Raw genomic sequence first — 20,742 nt, 5'->3', positions numbered from 1 at the left:
GGAAACTCTGGACCCTGACCCTCAGTTTTCCAGCCCTTAGTTTTCCCAACCCCGGAACTACAAAATGCACAAGTCTAAATTGTTTTTTGTTTTGTTTTTTTTATTAAACATTTAAAGCTTGACTTGACTTGGAATTACTTTTTGACATCTTTAGTTTAAATGCCAGATTTGTAGGTCAACCTGGTTTGATGATAAAACTACATGATGATAAAAAATATTAATTATACATTCTTTTATTTGATTGCTAAAATAAATGTTTTAAAGGCAGGAAAGTAATATAGGATTTTATGCAAATCCATTTATATACATATGGATATGTTGCATACAACATTAATATAATTAATATACATATTACACAACAGGCATGCATTTTAATACGCTTTGGTACGCTTTTTGGATTGTGTTAAGTATGCATAGCATTTGGTCTCGCATTTTGCCATGTCATCCCAAATTTGTTGTGTGCACTGCCACACTGATTTATGGCTGGTTACTACAAATGCTAATCCAGCAAACTACCTATGAAGCCATCTGTTACTTTGATCCGCTTCATTTTCCTCCAAACTCTCAAAACAGTGAAGCAACACTCTCTCTCTCTCTCTCTCTAACTCCCTCTCTCTAACTGTCTCTCTAACTCACACACAGCTGATGGCAAGAATATGGAGCTAGACTTTATGTAGTTAATTTTCTCTTTTCAAGCTCTTAGTAACTCGGCACATTTAAATATTCTCATAATACAATTCAGTAAAAAAAAACTGCATATGAAAAGTATTTATGCAAACACAGATAAGAATATGCATATACATTACATTGGTCAGCCAGAACATTATAAACACCTACTTGTTTCTACTTTCCATGTAGCTGTTTTTTTTTATTACTCGAACAACAGTAATTCTAGATTTGTCTTATTTGTTTGATTAATTGAAACAACTATACCTTTTAAAGTAAACAAATTGTCACAGAGCATATTAAATGGTGGGATTCATTAAGGATCATTACAGATAATTTATTTTAAGTTTATGTAGTGCAATGAGGAAAAAGTAAAGTATTCATTTAGATGCATCGATTATCGATTTATAATTATTTTGCAGACCTCTGAATTGTAATCGAATCATAATGTGCCTAGAGATTTCAAATCCTAGTATACACTGTGTGTATTTGTAGTACCACTGCCATGCCCTGTTCTAAACTGATCAATTGATGTTCCATTTCATTTAATTATCTTAAAACTTTCCAGCCCTGTCACAGGCAGTGCAGGCAGTTCCCATTTTATGATTTGTCTCACCTCCCAGAGGATCTTTTTTTAGGTACCCAGTTCTTAATTGCTTGATTCTGGTGCTTTGTGAAAAAGTATTGAGGGAACAGGTAGAAAATGCTGTTTTCTGGTCCTGGGGAATCCTCTGTCCTGCACATTTTAGTGTTTAGCTGGATCAGATGTGTTAAGAGCAAGGTAATCAACTAATTAACTTGAATTGCCTGAGTCAAAAGAGGCATGTTGGAGCAAAAAAAAACTAAACACTAAAATGGGCAGAACCATTCTCCTGAACCATAAGTGTTGAACCAGGGTTACTTTGATTAGTGCCACTTTATGTTGAGATATTCAGTGGGTGTGGATAATAAAATGATAGAAGATTTATGCGTGCTGCTCTTGGAGGTTCCTTGTAAGAAATGAAACTGAAAACAGCCTGGGCAGTTTTACAGTGTTTGGAAAGCACCTTGTTTTCTTGTAATCATTCAAATGTATGCTTATACAAGACACCCCAGCGCAGCTTTTAACCTCTGCCGGTTTTATTGCAGGTGTGTATGACGCTGATGGAGGCCTCAGTGAAAATACTTTTGGTTGGAAGTCGTTGGGGCAAGAGTTGAGAATCAATGATGTGACCACGGATTTAACCAGTTTTCAGCATGGAAGCCGTGCTTTAGCTACAAAGGACATGAGGAAATCACAGGGTAGGTGTGATGCATGTGCACTTATGCAACAATCTCGTTCATTTTCATTTCATAGTATAAGATACGGAGGGTTTCCAAACACATTAAGCATATCCGTTCTTATAAGCCAGTACAAGACATTTAGGATGATACTGACACTTTCGAATTAGATAAACATGCAGGTTGACAAAGAGGGGATTTCTGAGTGGCCTAACTGGTTGGGTCACTGCTAGTTGCTGGTGTGGAGTTGATTTCCATTTGATGCTGTAGGGTTAATATCAAATACCACAGCTGTGTGCAAAGTGGCTCAAAGTTATCAGCTACAGTAGAGTTTTGCAGTGAGCCGTGATTGGGGTGGGAGTTAGGGGTACTTTTAAGGACCTTAAAGAGCACCATGTTTAATTAAAAACTGAAAATTAGCTAATAGCTAAACTCAGAAGTAAGGATTTGAGGGTGTTGGGTTGCTTGCAATTTTTTTTAAGTTTAATTAATCACTAATTGTTATCAGAATATTTTTTCTGTACTGTTAGATATGGTAAGTTATTCTGTTTAATATGATATCTGTGTGATGTCTGTATGTGACTCGTTTCTTCAGTTATTTAGGATGGAGCCCCAGGTTAAGGTGCCGGACACTGCTTTTGCAGATTGTCTGTTTGAGTTTCCATCTGAATTCCACTTTTATTCCTCATTTCAAATATTCCATCTGTGTTTTCTGCATTACTGAAATCATAGAGCCCTATGTTTGGTCCAAACCAGGCTACAGTACCCTGGTAATAAAGAAGAAGCTAGCAATGCTAACCACAGCACTCCAGCAGGATATTTATCATGCATTTAGAGCACAGCTAACTACATATTTCTGTGTTTGGTTTCCAAACAGAATTTTATTCTTTTTCCCAGTTATTGTGGCACCCTTAAGTTTATTTTAAAGCAAAGTGAAACCCAGTGGCTAGTAATAACTGTTTGTTTTTTCACTGCTTTCCCTCTTGCAGACCGACCGCAGACTCATTCTGATGAGTCTCGGCTCGCAAACCTTCTGCGGAGGGTCTCGCGGGAGGATGACCGGGACCGCAGGTTGGCCACCATGAAACAAATGAGGGAACTGATTGTGCATTCTGAAAACAAGGTGGTGAGTTGTGGGTCTCTATTTATAAAGCCTTCCCTGAGGAGAGTTTTTGTTGAAAACCTTGTTTTAAGCTTCAGCGTGTTGCATTTGCAGTTTTACTGTGTGTTCCTCAGCTGTGCCTGAAATGGACATTAAAAAAAAAAAAAAATCGTGATTGCTTGTTTTTAATTCTGTGTTACTCAGGTCCTGGTGAAACAGTTGGATAACATTTTGAGTACCCTGAATGACATTTTGAGTGAAAGGTAGGAGCGTGACGGCGTTATTTTTAGCCACATTAATCGTTAGCCCACCTCGCCATCTAATGGATATTTTTAGCTCCCCATTGTTTTTAACAACCATCTGTCCCCCAGCTGTTGGTGAGCTTATGAAAATGAACCTGCAGATGGATGTAGCTGCTTATTTTGATCTTAGAGTTTGTTTCTGTTTCTTACAGTAGTAAGCTCCTTCAGGAGCTGAGACAGGAAGCTGCCTGCTGCCTGGGCCTGCTGTGTGCTGCCCTCAGTTACGAGGCGGAGAGGATCTTCAAGTGGATGTTTGTGAAATTCAGTGCTTGTACCAAGGACGAGGTGAAGCTGCTGTATCTGGTGGCTGTTTATAAGGCTCTGGAGACAGCGGGGGAGAAAAAGGCTTTTTCACCTGTAATGCAGGTACTCATTTAATGCTGAAATAAAGAAATTAAGCCAGCTATTAACAGGTGGTCTGGTATTCTGTTAATCTAATGAGAGATTATGGAAAAGGCCATGATTTTGTTCTTTCTCACCAATGGTTACACATGGATATGAAGATTATACAAACCATATAGCTCAAACTAAATTGATATAGATATACTTTTAAAATAAATAAAACCTAGTGGTAATAACAAAAAAAACTAAGTAGCTGTTGAGAGTTAACCAGACGTTTTTGACCTTAGAATGCTTAAAGGGTTTCATGTTTTAAGATGTGCCTACATAAAATTCTTTAAAGGCGCTGCCCGGTCTGGATTTAATTAATTTTTGTCCAGCCCTAGTTTCTTCTTTAAAGTTTAGTAATATTGTGGAAGTCATTCTCTCTAGTTTGCTGATCAGAGCTAGCTTATGTGTCCGCTATATGTTACTTTATATATATATATATATATATATATATATATATATATATATATATATATATATAATATTTTTTTTTTTTTTTTTTTTTTTTTTCCCACTATTGATGATTAATCAGCTTCACCAAATCTTGGAGCACAACTCTGAACTTTGTGTTTTCAAAGCTCTGCTTTGATGTTTTGCTGGTTCAGCATTTGAAGTAACTCTGCTGTGTGTTTTTTTTTGTACAGTTGGTGATGAGCAGCCTTCAGTCCATTCTGGAGAACTTGGACACCCCAGAGCTGCTGTGTCAGAGTGTGAAATGTATTCTGCTTGTGGCTCGTTGCTACCCACACATCTTTAGTACCAACTTCAGAGTAAGCAAGGATGACATTTAGCCCTCTTAAGCTCTTCTGTGTGACCTCTCTCAGTGAAGGTCTAAACTGTTTTTATAAAAATTATTATTTTATTGTCTCTTTTTTTCACTTATAGGACACAGTGGATATCCTTGTGGGTTGGCATATAGATCATACACAGAAACAGTCTCTCACCCTGCAGGTGTCTGGTAAGGATTTCTGTCTGAAGGAGAAGGTGGTTATGTCTGGTTGAAGAAGAACTGAGGGCATAAATGAGTTCTGCTTGTTTTCATAGGGTGGTTACAGAGTCTGCAGCAGTTTTGGGTGGCGGATTTGGCCTTTTCTACAACATTGTTGGGCCAGTTTCTAGAAGACATGGAAGCGTATGCTGAGGTAAAGGAAACTATTTACTAAACAATGTTCTCTGCCATTTGCTTACGCCTACTGGTTCTCCATCCTACACTACTGACATTATGTCCACTTGTGTTCATGCAACTGCATTCGATTTCACAGTAAGACCATAGAATTGCATGTTCCTTCAATGCATGCTGTGAATCTTTTCCATCTTGTCTCAATTTATCATTGCTTCCCTAGTAATGAGCACTACACTCAATATTGCGACTATGCTTTGCAATCCTAACTTGGATTATATTTGTGTTTGTGTGTTAATTTGTATTGTTTCTTAGCTGTTTTAACTCCTGTTTGCAGGATTTGAGTCATGTGGAGTCGGGTGAAGCAATGGATGAGGATATTCCCCCACCTACTGTGTCTCTACCGAAGCTAGCGGCCTTGCTGCGAGTCTTCAGCACTGTGGTGCGCAGCATCGGAGAAAGATTCAACCCCATCCGAGGACCACCCATCACAGAGGCTTACGTCACTGATGTAAGTATTTTAGTGTTGTAATGTTTTTTTTTATTTATTTTTTTTATTTATTTTTTATTGTAGTGATTGATTGATCTTTAGATTTTGATTCAATTCTGATACAGAATGACCAATTCCGATACATTAATTATGACAGCCGTTTCTCCCGCCCCCTCAGCACATTGGGTTCCATTGGTTTTTGGTGTTTTCAGACTAAAATAACAAACATTTTACTTAAACCAACAGGTAATTTTACTGGCATTAATTACTATTAGTTACAGGCTGCAATTTCTATTGCTGTAGCTTGGTAACCTCTGGTGCTTCATGTGATGCCTCAGCTTAATAAAACTGTCAGTCTTCAGGCGTTTTTCACATTACTGGTAACTGTCTTTCAATTTCATGTTTCTACACTAAAATATCTCCAAACAATTTTTGTCATCAGCTGGATATTTGCTCACTGAGCAATCAGACCTCAGTCAGAGATCTAGATCAGGCTGCAACTCTAGAGTGTGTGTTTTTGAAGTGGGATTTTTTTCACTAAAACAGGCTTGGCTTAGGCTAACCCAGCTAGCGGTGCATAAATCTAGGTTGGCTAACAACTGATATAGTTCACGAGCCAGTTTATAATGTGCAAACAAAATCTCTAAACAGATTCATTAGCTGATTAACTTAGAGTATGACTCAACGTTTCTTGCCATGGTAGAAGATGCTGAACTTGTTTTGCACTGGATTTTGTAGCCTTAGCCTCCTCAACTTGGCAACCCAAGTGATCTTCGTGGGAGGGGTGGGTGGGGTTGACAACACTCTGTGGTGTTTTGAAATTAGACAGGTGTTGCTATTTCTCACACACACACACACACACACTCTCTCATTTCCTACTGAATGCTCCTTTAACTTTTTTTTTTTTTAACTTGAATGTAATGGTGGTGTAGTTTTCTTTTTTTTTTTTTAAATAAAATATAAAAAATGTATACTTAAACACCACGTGTTGCCGTACAGTATCAAAATATATGGTATGGTGTACTGTACTGCAACATATCAAACCATAACCCCTGTATCGTACTAACTTATTGTATCGGAAGGCTTTAACAAGAACGATAAGTGATGCTACTAGTGTTACAGTGCAGATATTCTCTTGAGTGTTGTGTCTGCATTTACCATGTGTTCTCCTCTTTAACAGGTTTTGAATCGTGTGTTGGCTTGCGTCACCACAGCCAAGCAGGTGTTTTTCTCGGAGGCTGTGCTGACTGCGGGGAACGAGTGCGTGTGTGTTCTGCTGACAAGCATAGACTCCAACAGCCAGCTGACGGGGGCGGTCATCTCCTATGGCCTGGACCAGCTGGAAAGTTGCCAGTCCTGTGGACCCGAGTACAGCATGGGTGTCCTCAACCTGCTCACACTGGTGAGACTGGATCTGATCAGCCTCTCTTTACACATTCTAATTATTACTAATGAAGAATATGCTAGTGGAAGGTCTTGTTAATGTGGAGTTGTGAATTTGAAGAATTTGAATCCTTAATCCAAAAATTGACAGTGCCTCTTATTAATCCTGTGCACTTTATGTATAAATTCTACCAGTCAGGTATTAAGGAGCAGTAAAGCAACTCCACTGAAAACTGCATTAGCATTAGCTAATCAGGGGCGAGTATATTGGACTGTAGTCTGCGTGTTTGCCGTGTTGAAACAAGCTATGTTGTTCGAACCGCTAGCTGATGGCGCCCTGGGTTACCAGAACACTCAGGGTCCCTCAGTAGCGCTATCTGGCGGCATTTTTTCACTCAATGTCTTGGTTATCGGCTAATGCTAATGCTGCTGCACCCAGCCTTAGTGCTGGAGAAACTTCACTAAAAACCTACCCTTAAACAAAATATTGGAAATCTAAGCTTACTGTAAATAAATGGAAGTGCTTTACTCACCCAAATAAACAGTTTTCAGGAGAGAAGTCTGTGTAGATTAATATCCAGCGCTTGTTTGACTTTGATTTTTTTTTTTTTTAAGAATTACAGCTTCTCCATTAGAAGAAAAACATTACTGTGCCTTATAATCCACTGCACCTTATGTATAAAAATAGACAAGAAAATAGACGTTTATTGATGGTGCGCCTTATTAGTCCAAAAATACGATGATCAGAACCATAGCAATTGTTCCGTTTTTACTTCTAATTAGTAATGTTGGATTTTAATTTTTTTTTTCTTTAAATGTTTTAAACTGGTGTAAATATTAATTCCCTGTCCTCTAAATCTAGATTGTTGACCAGATAAACACCAAACTACCTGCTACATTTGTGGAAAAGCTGCTAGCCCCTAACTCCCAACTTCTGGAGCTGCGTTTCCACAGAGAGCGAGAGGTACATCTTTAATCCTAGTTTTGAACAGCAGTAATATTAGGCACTTTTTTGTGTGTTCCGTGCTTTTGCTCATTTTGAATGTCTTTTGGGTTTCAGGTCATGGTAGCAGCTCATGGCGTGTATCAGGCTGTTCTGAGTCTGAAGAACATCCCTATCCTGGAGGCGGCGTACAAGTTGGTTCTGGGGGAGATGGGCTGTGCCCTGAACAGTCTGCTTGGACTGCTGGGGCTGCCAACGGCCTGCCCGCACATCCAGCACCCAACCTTTAACCAGCTTCAGCTCAGCCCAGAGAGAGCAGCATTCATCCTCATCTTTAACCTCAGCACCCTCACAACCATCGGAAATACTAAAAACTCCCTCATTGGGGTGAGTGTCATGTTTTTACTGATAGATTCTGTTTTAGTGTCAGTAACTGCATATATATGAAATTCGGTGCAGGTGATTAAGTGATTATTTAGGTAACAGTGCAAAACTTAGGAAATGGGAATTTTGGGAATTGTAAACATATCTGCCCTTATCTTGGAATTCTGAAGGAGAATCATTTGAACACAGCACAGTAAATGCTAAAGCCATTATTTACAGACTCCTAGATATTGATTCTTACTGTTAAACCTTGGCAATCTTAATCTTTTAAAAGGATCATTAAGTAATAAATGCGAGCAAGTTTTTGAAATGTGTACAGCACTCCAATTTCCAAGCAATGAATAGTTTTTTGCCGCTCCCGCTTCTTCTGAAACGGTAGCTCCTCCAACGTCTGTGTTGCCAGATTGACACAAAGTGGCAAGTGACAAATCTTACTTGATAAATGATCAGTTATTTATATATAGTTCTGAAAAAAGGACAACTTAAATTGAGTTTCTTTGATTTTACCAAATTAAAAACCTCGGGAATATAATCAAGAGGAAGATGGATGATCACAAGGAGTGGCATGAAGTTATCCAATTGATTTCTGAACTCTTAACTTGAATTATGAATATGAACTTGTTTTCTTTGCATTTTTTGAGATCTGAACTCTTATTTCAGCCATTTCTCATTTTCTGCAAATAAATTACCATATTTTTATTAGAAATTTGGGAGAAATGTTGTCCGCAGTTTATAGAATAAAACAACGATGTTCATTTTATTCAAACATCTCCCTATAAATAGCACAATCAGATAAACTGATTCAGAAACTGAAGTGGTTTCTTAATTATTTTTTATAGCGGGTAGTGCATTACCCCGCTATGGTTAGCAACCTTCATGAAGCTAAGTGATTACCAGTGATTGTTTAGCTGACAAATAGCCAGCTCGCACATTACCATGACTGCAGCACATGTACAGACTGTGTTCTGTACATGGCAGTTCGGGGTGTGGAAATGGGTGTGCACAGATACAGACGCTAAACCCCCACAGATTACTGTGATGTGGTTTCTAAACTCCTGACTACTTTTAGTGCCCTTTTTTTCATGTGTGTTTGTATGAACACTGAATACTAATCCTTTAATAATCTGAACTGTGTTCTTTTTGCTTGTGTTGCAGATGTGGGCTCTATCTCCTACTGTATTTGCTCTGCTAAGTCAGAACCTGGTTGTGGTTCACAGTGAGCTGGCTGTGCACCACCCTGCAGTCCAGTATGCAGTGCTTTATACGCTCTACTCACACTGCACCAGGTACACACTCAAATACCAGCACTGTGGCCTCATTTTCTACCATTTTGTATAGTTCTGCTTCTTGTTTTCTTATTTACTCTGCTTCTTCTCATCGCCACACCCTTTCTGTGTCTCTGCAGACATGACCACTTCATCTCCAGCAGCCTCAGTTCCTCTTCCCCCTCACTGTTTGATGGTGCAGTCATCAGCACTGTTACTACAGCAACCAAGAAGCATTTCAGCACACTCCTCAGTCTGCTGGGGATGCTGCTAAGCAAAGATCACCTGAACCCTGAGACAAGGTATCTCCCCCTCTGTCTGTCGCTCTGTGCAGAACAAGATCTTAACAAGATCTCCCAGTCTTTTAGCAGCTATCTGTAGTAATTTGTGATTCAGCATGGTTAGTTTCATTGTGGTTTTTCGTGTGAAACCAAAGAGTCATTGCTGTGAGGCTGCATGTTTGTTTTTCCTGCTCTCCTGTGAGACTTTCCTTGGCCTAAATGTAACAATCATTTATTTCTACAGGAGGCTTTTGCTCACCTGGTCTCTGGAGGTTGCTCTGATGATGAAGAAATCTGAGACGTATTCTCCGCTTTTTTCTTTGCCCTCCTTTCACAAGTTTTGTAAAGGTCTTCTTGCAAATGGTGAGTCGAGTATCAGAGCAGATTGGCTTCTTGAAATCTGAGATCTTGCCGTTCATATTAGGGCTTCGCAATGTATTTTTACAGCATTCATATTGCAATGTGTACATGCGCAAGAGTCACATTTCGTGACGTGCAGTGCCATTCAAGGCACATTTAAAACTTTCATCATCTTGCTTGATACAAAAGGATGATTCAAACATCTCATTTTCTATAATGTTACACAATGTTAAGAAGATTTAGCTTAACATTGTGTAATCTAAAGCTATAGATCTGCTTCTGGTATGTACAACTATTGAAGTATAAAGGAGGGTATTGTTATGATAATGGCTTGATGGATCAATTATTTTGGGGGAAATCAGGTTACTTTTTTATTTTATTTTATTTTTTATTCTTTTTACATAATGACCCAGAACAGGAAAATATTACATTGCCTGTTTTGGACAATATTGTATATCTCTATTTGGATGCCTCATAGATGCTTAACTAACATTCAACTAAATGTTCATGAAATGCAATCTAACTAAACAGAATCTAATCCTGAGCTTAATGGTCTCCTGCTAAAAAACACTTTTTCTTTGTGAAATAATATAGGTCTCTCTGAGTTGTATATGTATGCTGTATATGAAACTTTTTCTCAGCCTTCCTTGTCTGCAGTAGCTAGTAAAAGAAAGTCCTCAGAAATACTAGTTGATCAGAGAGACGTTAGGGTGTTTTACGTCAACCAATAGTACACGTGCCTCTTAAACTTCAGATGCCACTTTTTCTGTGTCTCACAGCTTGTCCAGAAGTGCATGTGTACAGCTCTTCAAGGATGCCTTGAAGTATTTGAAGTGTATTTGTATATACTGCCGTGAGGTTAAAGTGTATTTAAATCCAAAGCTATTGGGGCAGCCCAGGAGCAATAATTACAAATTCTCAAAACACAGGTTTGAAATATCATATGTGGACCTAAACATAAGAGGCAATCAAAATGCAGCGTATGGGTATGTTCCTTTGGGAATTAGTGTAGTTTATGGTATGTTACCTATACATTACATGTAAAGGTTAATTACAAGTTTCCTTTTGATGTAGGTTGTATTAGTTTGTTGAAGTTGAATTGTTAATATCTGGTGATTTAATTAGTTGGATGTTTTTTTTTTTTTTCTCCATTTCTGAAGCTTTGAACGAGGATCCCACTGTCTGTCTGCAGACGTGCAGCAGTTTGCAGGTGCTGTCGTCTTCACTGCCCACAGAGCTTCTGCAAAGGTTAGCAGTGCACACATGGTCTTGCTTGCTCCTTCTTGTTTCTAGGTGCATAAACAGCTAGAACCTGCTATAATCTCCTCCACCATGTTTTGCGTGCAGGTGTGTGGACGTGTGTCGTGTGCAGCTGGTTCACTCGGCTGTGAGGGTCAGGCAGGCCTTTGGCAAATTGCTGAGATCCGTCCCGTTGCATGTCACATTGAGGTGAGTCTGCAGGCTTGTTCATATCTCTCTGGCTGGAGCCATTTCCATCAAAACACACCTTTTTAAAGCAAAGTTTAATGACCTCACTGCTTTTCAGTGTGGCTAATGCACAGAATTGAGTTATGCATTTATGGATGAATTTATTTATTTATTTTGTTTTCCCCAGCTGTAACCACAGTCCCTCAGAAATTCATGAGATTTCTCTCGCCATCCGCCGGCATATGAGCAAAGCGCCCAGCAACACCTTCCACCCACAGGACTTCTCTGACCTCATCAGCTTCATCTTATATGGAACCGTCCACCGCGGGGGGTGAGTAGGAGGGCGGGTGGGGGAACACAGCTTTCATTTCACCTCTTTGTCATAAATGCACACTCATTAGCCTTTCTTTGTAAAGTATCTTAGTGGTTTCCTGCTGTAAGATTGGTGTGTATATTTACTTTGCTGTTGGTTGAGCTGATTTTACCGTCAACCATTTACGTGCTGTTTAAATTTAAAAGCATGCTATAGCAATGACACCTAAGATCATTGAAGCGTGACACAACAGCTGTTAAACAGGGATTAACAGTAAATATCGAGGGCGGGTGGTACTTAGTTATTTCATGGTTGGCAGATCTGCAGAGAGTCCTATTCTATTTGCAGTACTTCTCTACAGGGACTAGACAAGCGGTGTGTGTGCATTTGCACATCTTTGTTAGCAGCGGATGCAAATTACAGTACCGTATTATTCACACCATATATTTTCACACATTATAAGCGCACTATCGGATGTCTGTTTTCATACATACGGCGCATTGGATTTATAAGGAACAAGGGTGTCGCCATATTTTTCCTTCTAATTCTCTTGTTTACTAAACTTAGCTTAGCTTTACAGGTCTCATCACCCAACGGCGATGTTAAGCTAAGTTTAGTAAAGAAAACTAATTCCAAAAAAATAAATAAATAATTTAAGCCAAATGAGTGCTGGATGTTAATCTGTTTATTTGTGCGAGTAAAACGCTTAGATTTCCAGTTTTCCACAAAGGCTGGGTGCAGCAGCATTTTCATTGTCTAGCTGCAGTTAGCAGCTTATGCTGCACGACAGCGCTACAGTGAGGAATTCCGGTAAGCCAGGGCGATATTGCTTAGAGATTCATCCCACATAATTTGTTTTCAACATGGAAAACACACAGGATACAGTCGGACATGCACTCCTCTGAACGGCGAAAGAGCTAGCTCTTAGCGAGGTTAGCGGGTAATGCTAATGTTGCTCCAGCAGTGCTAGCCGCAGGCTAGCACTGCTGCGCGGGGTTAGCACTAGCACGGGGTTAGCAGCAGGCTACAGACCAATAATACTTACCACTGAATGGCAAAAGAGCTAGCACTTAGCGTGGTTAGCGGTTAATGCTTATACTGCTCCAATCTTGGTCTTGGAAAACTAAAACCTAAACTTCTGTATAAGGCTCTACTTCAGTGGAGTGCCTTTACTGCTCCTTTTAACCTGACTGGTAAAATTCATACATGCTGATTTTAAAGCACACTGTCGTTTTTCAGGAAAATGAAAGGAAAGTGCACCTTATTGTGCACAAAATATGGTATGTTCATTTAAATGTAATGTCCGTAAACATTTGATATTGCTTTAAATAAATGCCCCAATTGAAAGTCTAATGTATTTTTTAAAATAATGAAAAAATATCTTAAATCTGCGTGTGTTTGGTCTGTTTGTGTGTTTATAGGAAGGAGCCATGGTTGGAAAGGCTGTACCACAGCTGCCAGAGGCTGGAGAAGCGTGAGTGTGGCGTGGTGCCCCGCTCTCTGCTGAAGACAGAGGCAGTGCTGTGGCAGTGGGCCGTGTGGGAGGCAGCCCAGTTCACGGTTCTCTCCAAGCTGCGGACTCCTCTGGGTCGAGCACAGGACACCTTCCAAACCATCGAAGGTCAGAGCAGAGTTCACCTTCACTGCTTTAGCTTAAAGAGACATGCTTTAATTAACATTTAATAACCTGTTATTTCCTTAGAGAACTTTTAAAAGAGAATGCTAGTGCGCAATTTAATTTTTTATTTATTTATTTTTTTCAGTAATTAAGTTTTATATAGTTTATATTTTATAGGAATTACACACACTGATCAAATTTAAGCATTTATTTAAATCAGTAGCTCAGAAATTTTGAATATTACATAAGACCAATTGGTACTTTTGGCAGTGTGCCAGGTCCTGCTGGAAAATGAAAACTGCATCTTTAGACTTGATATAACACAGTGGACCAACACCAGCAGGTGACATGACAATAATAATAATAATAATAATAATAATAATAATCCTTTATTTCCTGAGAAACTGATTTTTTGGGTTTTCATTGGCTGTATTGGAGTTTTACATTTTTATCCGATTTACTGAAATATAGTAACTTGAAATTCAAGTAATTAACTCTTGACAAGTTCAGCAAAGCTGTTAACTGAAAGCCATTCCAGGTGACTCTACCTTATAATGCTGACTTAGAAATTGCCTACTTTAGAAGAATCTAAAATCTAGAACATTCTAGTTTAGCTTGAATGATGTTAGTATTAATCTACAATGTTTTTTCATAATTAAAAAAATCTGCATCGAATTTGAGGTGTTCAAACCTTTGACAGGTACTTTATGCTTTTGTTTGCTTTTAGAACTTAAAATGCATTTTGTTCACACAGTGAGTCACACACGGTCTGAGATCCTCTGTGCAAAATTTACTGGATGTTCTTAGTTCTTGTGTGAAAATTGATTCCGTTTGTGTTTGTCTGCTGCAAGACTATGTAACTGTCTACCACGCAAACTTGCATTTAAACAGCAAAAGATTGTGGTATTAGAGGTGTTTAGTGTCTAAGGAAATTAGAACATTGTTTATTAAATACATTTTACTTACTTACTTTCTCTTTTTACTTGTTGCAGGAATGATCCGCAGCCTGGCAGCACACAGTCTGAACAGTGAACAGGAGCTGAGTCAGTGGAGTGGCGGAGAGAGTGACGAGGGCCACCACACTAACCAGCTCCGGTTGGCTCTTCTGCTGCAGTTCCTGGAAAATCTGGAGAAGCTCATGTATAATGCTTATGAAGGCTGCGCCAACGCTCTCACTGCCCCTCCAAAAGTAATACTTTAATTTGATGCCACTGCATATCACTAGCAAAAAAAAAATATTATTTATAAAAATAAAACAAATAATTATTTATTTAATTTGTCGGCTTCTTATAATAAAGTGTGTGTATAAATGTATAACATCCCAGGTAAAAAGTATTTTACATTTTTTTTTTTTTTTTTTTTTTTTTTTTTATTAATTTTTTTTTACTTTTTCCAGGGCATTAGGACATTTTTCTACACCAACCGTCAGACCTGTCAGGACTGGCTGACCAGGATTCGAATGGCGCTGATGAGAGTGGGGCTTCTGTCTGGGCAGCCAGCAGTCACGATCCGCCACGGCTTTGACCTGCTTACAGAGATCAAAAACAGCAGTGCACAGGTTAGTTCTGCCACCCAGCAACATTGATGCACTCTGTCTGTGAACACTTCTTCTAACAAATGCACTAGCTGCTTCAATGCAATTAAATTACAGCACTAGTAGCAGTGCTTCAAATCTAGTAAACTCTGGAACTTTTTATTTTTAATGTTTAAATTCTTTCAGCTAATGCCAGAATATTCCACGTTTGTGTATAATTATACTATTTAGTAGTCTTTTGTATGAAAACTATTTTTGCGTGAACTAATTGTGCAGAGATGCATTGTAAGCTGCTGCATCCTTTCCAAACTAAAAAGTAAAATTTATCTCTAATTTGACTAATAATTAAATTTATAATAAAATGTGAAAAATGTGTTCTGTATTTTAGCAATAATGTAATTGTCGCATACAGTGGCTTGCAAAAATATTTATGGGCCGTTCCACCGAATGGGTGCCATTTCTGCCCCCAGAAAAATTACACACACAGATGTGCACACAAAATAACCGAAAAATAAATTTCATTATTAAGAATAGTGTCCTGTACATTGACCTAATTGCAAAGTAAGTTATGTAATTTAAAACATTAATAAAAACTACTTAAAACACTGAAAGAATAGCATTTGTTGCCTGTGCCCACTCTCTAACTATAAACTTTACAATTAAATATATAATTATTAAATCCATAAAAAATATATATTATTCATAATATTTAAGTTAAAATGTACATTTTAGTCTTGTCCCTGGGTTTCATTCATTACTGTTAGTGTAACACATTACCTCATCTGGAACATTCTACAAGTCACATCTACAATAGGAAGTTACATCAGCTGGTACTTCTGAAGATCATGAGAAGACCAAAAATAAGTTCCCTCATTTTGTTTTTCTGTATATTTGATTTTATTGTTACTATGACTGAGGAGGTCAATCTCAACCCTCATTCCTGTTAGCTAAATTAATTCTTTGATATTTGTTTATTTTTAAATACATTTTTTGGGAAAATCTCAATGAGCTCATGCTATTAGCATAGCTGCCATTTAAGCTATTTTTCATGTTTTTGCTAATTGTTCCTGTTAAAAACTTATTCCTGTTACTCGAAACATAAAAAGTAACAGGAATGAGTGCCACTAACGGCATAAATATCAATTAATTAAACATGCAGTCAACCATTTATTATTTTATTTTTTTTACCATAAGCAATATTTTGAGAGAAAATCAAAGCAATTAGTGGACTTGTTTAAAAAAAAAAAAGGTTTTGTAACCTTCTTGGTAGTGTGTAGGAAATTATAGTTAATAATTAGTTATTAATTATTTTTTGTTCTCTCTGCAAACAAAAATAGTTATTAGTGTTGTGAAATGCCTTACTAAGATTTTTTTTCTCCTCTTCCTGTTGCTCCTGTAGGGCCCTGAGATGGAGGTGCCCATTACCATGCTAGTGGAGGCTCTGTGTGAGCTGCGCTGCCCAGAGGCCATCCAGGGCTTGGCAGCCTGGAGCCAGGCAAACATGGGCAAGAGTCTGGCCTGGGTGGGCTCTGTTGCTCTGCAGGCAGAGGGGAAGTAAGTTTCTTAGATTCGCAGGTTGTGTAGATCTGTATGGTTTAGTGGATGGAGCTATATACAACACTTGTAGCAGAAACTGTGGCCTGACCTGATATTGACTGTGGACGATTTTGCCAAAGTTATTAGCTTTGAGAGTTTATAGATTCTTAAAATTTGCACTTCTTCGATCACAGAACTACCCTAATGTTTATCCCTGAAGAGTCCGGTACTTTTATCCCACACTGATTGCTTGTTAATTGGTCAATGTAAGAATTATGAGAAACCTACCTGGTTCTTCCCTGAAACTGCTATTTTAAAGTGCAATACATTTCAAATTATGGATATGCTGCTAATAATAAAAAAAATCTATATATAAGCGAAGCAGTGAGGATTTTTACTGTATACTGCAGTTTTTCTAACATGGTATTTTGCTCTCTCAGGTTTGAGAAGGCCGCTCTGGAGTATCAGGAGCAGCTGTGTGCAGTAACAGGAATGGACTGCTCCATCAAAGGCTTTGACAGGTCCTTGCTGAAACTCAGCAGCTCCACCACAGGCAACAGCTCCAGCCCCAAGCATACACCCAGCGGTAAGGAAATAATTACTGATGAAGTGACACAATGGTGTTGGTTTCATTTCAGAATTTTCTGAAGCAGTTTTTCTTACTTCCCTTTTGTTATTTTTTTATTTTTTACTTTTTTGTTCCCTTTTGTACTTTTTTTGTTTATTTTTTGCCTTTGTTGGGGTTTTTGTTTGTTTGTTTGTTTTTCTCCTCTCCTCTCTTCTTCCCAATTCTTTTGTACTTGTCTCTGTGGTGCCTTTTCTATCATTTGACCATTTTTCGTAACATACTTTGTTTTCACCCTAATATATACCATGCCATAATTTACCCAATCCTGCTTTACCCTACCCTGCTATTCATACCCTATTTAATGTTCCTATATGACACTTTACTCCTACACTTATACCATACCTCACTCTCCCATTCCATACCTGACTTTACCGTCCTATATCCTACCCACCTATACGATACCCTACCCTACTGTCCTATGCAATACACTACTCTCCTATTTCATATCGAACTTTATCTTCCTAACCCCTACCCTTCTATACTATACCATAACCTACCCTCCCATTCTATACCCTACTTTATTTTTCTATACTCTACCCTCCTATATGATCCTTAACCTCTACCTTCCTACAACATAACATACTTCCGTTTCCATACCCTACTTTGTCGTATATCCTACCTTACTATATGGTACCTTACCCCTACATTCCTATACCATACCCTACTCTCCCATTCTATACCCTAACTACTTTATCTTCCTATACCCTACCCTACTATGAGAAACCTTACTCCTACACTCCTATACCATGAAATACCCCCATTTCATACCCTACTTATCTTTGTATATCCTACCCTACTATACCTCTCCATACCCTCCCATTCTATACTCTCTTTTATCTATCTGTATCCTATTCTACTATATCATGCTATACGCTCCCATTCTATACCTTACTTTATCTCTGTATTTCCTACCCTACTATACCTCTCCATACCCTCCCATTCTATACTCTATCTACCTGTATTCTATTCTATTATACAATGCTATACCCTCCCATTCTATACCCTACTTTATCTTTATCTTATCCCACAATACGATACCTTATCCCTGCTCTCCTATGCCATGCCATATCCTACCATACTGTACGATACCCCTACCCTCCTATATACCCCCCTTTTCCATACCCGTCTTTATCTTCCTATATCGTGTGTCCGTCCACCTTACTCACGTTACTCACTCTCTCTAGGTGATGGAAGAAAGACCGTTTTGCTGAAGTCCAGCGAATGTTCTCCTGAGGTTCTGAACTTCCTGGCCAACAAGGCGTGCGAGTGCTACGTGGCCCTGAGTGACTGGGCCTCTGTGCAGGAATGGCAAGCTAGCATGGTGGCCCTGAAGAAAAACAGCAGCAGTTCCACCACCGTCAATCTCAAGACTGACTTCAACTACATAAAGTGAGTGTAGCATAAAAGGAGCATACAAGTTCAAAACAACACTAAACCTTTAAGATCCTTTAAGATGTGGGTTTTTATTTAGTGCAGTAGGTATGAATATAAATTGGCTGTAAATTTATGTGTAGCAAGACACAGCACATGTACAAAGATACAGCACTGATAAACAGTTAATCTCTTACTCCTGACTTGTGTTAGGCAGTGAGCGTGTCGAGGCATTTATTTATTGAAGCAAAGCTCTGTATTGTGTCTGGGTTTCCACCAAATTCTGCAGCCATTGTAAACTGCTTATGTTTGTGTTTCAGAGCACTGAGCAGGTTTGAGGATGGGGATTTCCCTGAATGCCGTGCTCAGCTGGAACTATTACCTGGGGAAGATTATGGCCTCCTCAACTCCACCACAAAGGACAAGCTAGGTACACACAATCACTGTAAGTCTCTGTCCAGGGCCTCTCTAATGTAATTATTTTGTAATTGTTTAATTGTACTGTGTGTTCCAGTTTTCCAGCTGAAAAAGCCCACCATGCCACACCAATAAGGGTCCTTGGGCAAGACTAATAACACTACATTTTCCTGCCTGCAGTTCACTTTTAAGTTAATTGATTGTGTGTGCCTATAGACCTGAAGAGGCTCCTGCCTGCCGTTCTAAGCCCTGATCCATCAGAACTGCAGAAAGCCATTGAAGTTCAGTTGCTGAGGAGTGCGGTTGGAGCTCTTACGTCAACCAATCATGAGCAAGACCAGAAAGTTTTACCCTCTTCTGAGTAAGTTTGCACAACTTGCTACCTTAAAACATATATTTTTTTGTTTTAAATATCTATTGATATTACATTTACAGTAGGTTTCATTATTCTCAGGATGATTTACCTGATGCTTTGAAGCTGATGTCTGTTAATTTTAGAATTTGGGGGATTTAGGGCCCTCTCTTTTGAGAGTGGATAATTGCACAGAGCATGCAGAAGAATAACTTTAAACTCTGCGGGTGTGATGAGGTCTCCTTTCAGAGCAGATGAATCTGATTCCAGGTTATGGTCAGTCAGAGGGAGAGCATGCTCAGTTAGAAAAACTTTACTTCAACTACACACTTTGGTTTTACTATGGGTGAATGAGTTACTGAGCTCTGAGTTTTCCCTTCTGAAGTCTCCATTGCTCCACCAGCCACTTGCAATCAATAAAACTGTACCGGATCCTCTTTTCTAGTACCGGAAGAGGCATGTGCTAGTCTTCATCCTCTTGGTGTAGAAGCATCTTGTTGGGGTAGTTGGCTGTGTAAATTGTGGAGAAATGGAATAAAAATGAGAAAAAAAAAAAACTGGTGAAATGCAGGCTGGTTCGCTGAAAAGCACCACGGTTATTAGCCCAAACAGAACTGGTTCAAGAACCAAAGTTCTTTTAGTGGAAAAGCATTCAGAGCCACATTAAGTCAGAAGTGGAAATACTTACTACTTAATGACTGTTAAAGTTTTCTTGACTCTTCTAGAGAATAACTCTTACCTTCCCCCTTTGAATTTTACAGCACTTTAGTGAAGTACCTGAAGCAGACGAGCCGGATCACTCTGGGACCGCTGCGTCTGTCCACTCTCACCCTATCAGACTCCCTGCCCACCCTCAACACCCTGCAGCTCCACTGTGCCAGCTCTCTGGAAACCTCACTTTGCAGCCAGCATCCTTCAGAGGTTAGCTTCTGACCACTGTAGTGCGTCATAAACTCTGATCAGTAGCTTCTACAGAAGTTTTCAGTATCTTATATGATTTAGCTTTTTAGCTTTATAGCATATCCAGACTTGTAATTAACTACACATTTTGCTTGACTACATTGGGAAATGTATTTGCTATAAAATGTCGTTATAATTCAGATTTCTGCTTCCATAGTGATTTATTCTGTCTTGTATGAAAAAGTGAATTAACTGTCCAAAGGGACAGTCAGAGTTTGGATAGTCAATTTGTGCTTTAAATACATTAGGGATAAATGTTTTTACTAAATACTGAGTAGTTATTAACACCATGTGACTTTACTTCTTTTTCTAGGACTGCTTAGTCCCTCTCTACAGTGAGGCACTGACTACTTGTAAGCAGCAGGATGTTCAGCCATGGCTGCATGCACTTCGTTACACAATCTTTCAGAGGCAGCTCTTCCAAAAGCTCAGAGGTAGGTACATGGTGCTTACACAGTGTTGGCTGTCACCAGAGATACTTAGTGATGTTAATCATATTGGTATCAGAAAAAATGTTACCATTTAATGTTAAATGGTAATTTGTGCAGCCCTAGTGATCCAGTACTAAAGTAAATTTAAATGCTCTTCTTAAATAGATTTTTCCCGTTTACTGAAGCATTTCCATTTTTGCTGACTATAATT

At 38.8% G+C, this 20,742-nt stretch overlaps 1 protein-coding gene across 3 annotated transcripts in view; it reads left to right on the top strand.

The window, feature by feature from the left end:
• smg1 (SMG1 nonsense mediated mRNA decay associated PI3K related kinase) overlaps positions 1-20,742 on the top strand; it is a 54,999-nt gene that overhangs the window by 4,519 nt on the left and 29,738 nt on the right. The window contains exons 3-29 of one of the 3 annotated variants that reach the window (XM_022674197.2): positions 1,795-1,947; positions 2,916-3,052; positions 3,233-3,291; positions 3,486-3,696; positions 4,362-4,487; positions 4,603-4,675; positions 4,762-4,859; positions 5,175-5,348; positions 6,508-6,729; positions 7,573-7,674; positions 7,771-8,040; positions 9,193-9,323; positions 9,443-9,604; positions 9,828-9,946; positions 11,104-11,191; positions 11,291-11,392; positions 11,559-11,702; positions 13,106-13,305; positions 14,295-14,491; positions 14,699-14,860; positions 16,236-16,390; positions 16,813-16,958; positions 18,185-18,389; positions 18,692-18,816; positions 19,005-19,149; positions 19,902-20,061; positions 20,414-20,534. In XM_022674197.2, coding sequence (XP_022529918.2) covers positions 1,795-1,947; positions 2,916-3,052; positions 3,233-3,291; positions 3,486-3,696; positions 4,362-4,487; positions 4,603-4,675; positions 4,762-4,859; positions 5,175-5,348; positions 6,508-6,729; positions 7,573-7,674; positions 7,771-8,040; positions 9,193-9,323; positions 9,443-9,604; positions 9,828-9,946; positions 11,104-11,191; positions 11,291-11,392; positions 11,559-11,702; positions 13,106-13,305; positions 14,295-14,491; positions 14,699-14,860; positions 16,236-16,390; positions 16,813-16,958; positions 18,185-18,389; positions 18,692-18,816; positions 19,005-19,149; positions 19,902-20,061; positions 20,414-20,534 — 3,987 coding nt within the window. Of the gene's footprint in view, positions 1-1,794; positions 1,948-2,915; positions 3,053-3,232; positions 3,292-3,482; positions 3,697-4,361; positions 4,488-4,602; positions 4,676-4,761; positions 4,860-5,174; positions 5,349-6,507; positions 6,730-7,572; positions 7,675-7,770; positions 8,041-9,192; positions 9,324-9,442; positions 9,605-9,827; positions 9,947-11,103; positions 11,192-11,290; positions 11,393-11,558; positions 11,703-13,105; positions 13,306-14,294; positions 14,492-14,698; positions 14,861-16,235; positions 16,391-16,812; positions 16,959-18,184; positions 18,390-18,691; positions 18,817-19,004; positions 19,150-19,901; positions 20,062-20,413; positions 20,535-20,742 lie in introns of all 3 variants that reach the window. The other 2 variants (XM_022674204.2, XM_022674191.2) reach the window with 2 other exon arrangements.

Source organism: Astyanax mexicanus, chromosome 19 (genome assembly GCF_023375975.1).
Source record: "Astyanax mexicanus isolate ESR-SI-001 chromosome 19, AstMex3_surface, whole genome shotgun sequence".
Lineage (NCBI taxonomy): Eukaryota > Metazoa > Chordata > Actinopteri > Characiformes > Acestrorhamphidae > Astyanax > Astyanax mexicanus.
Note: the sequence above shows the minus strand (reverse complement) of the source record. Positions and strands in the feature narration are given on the sequence as shown.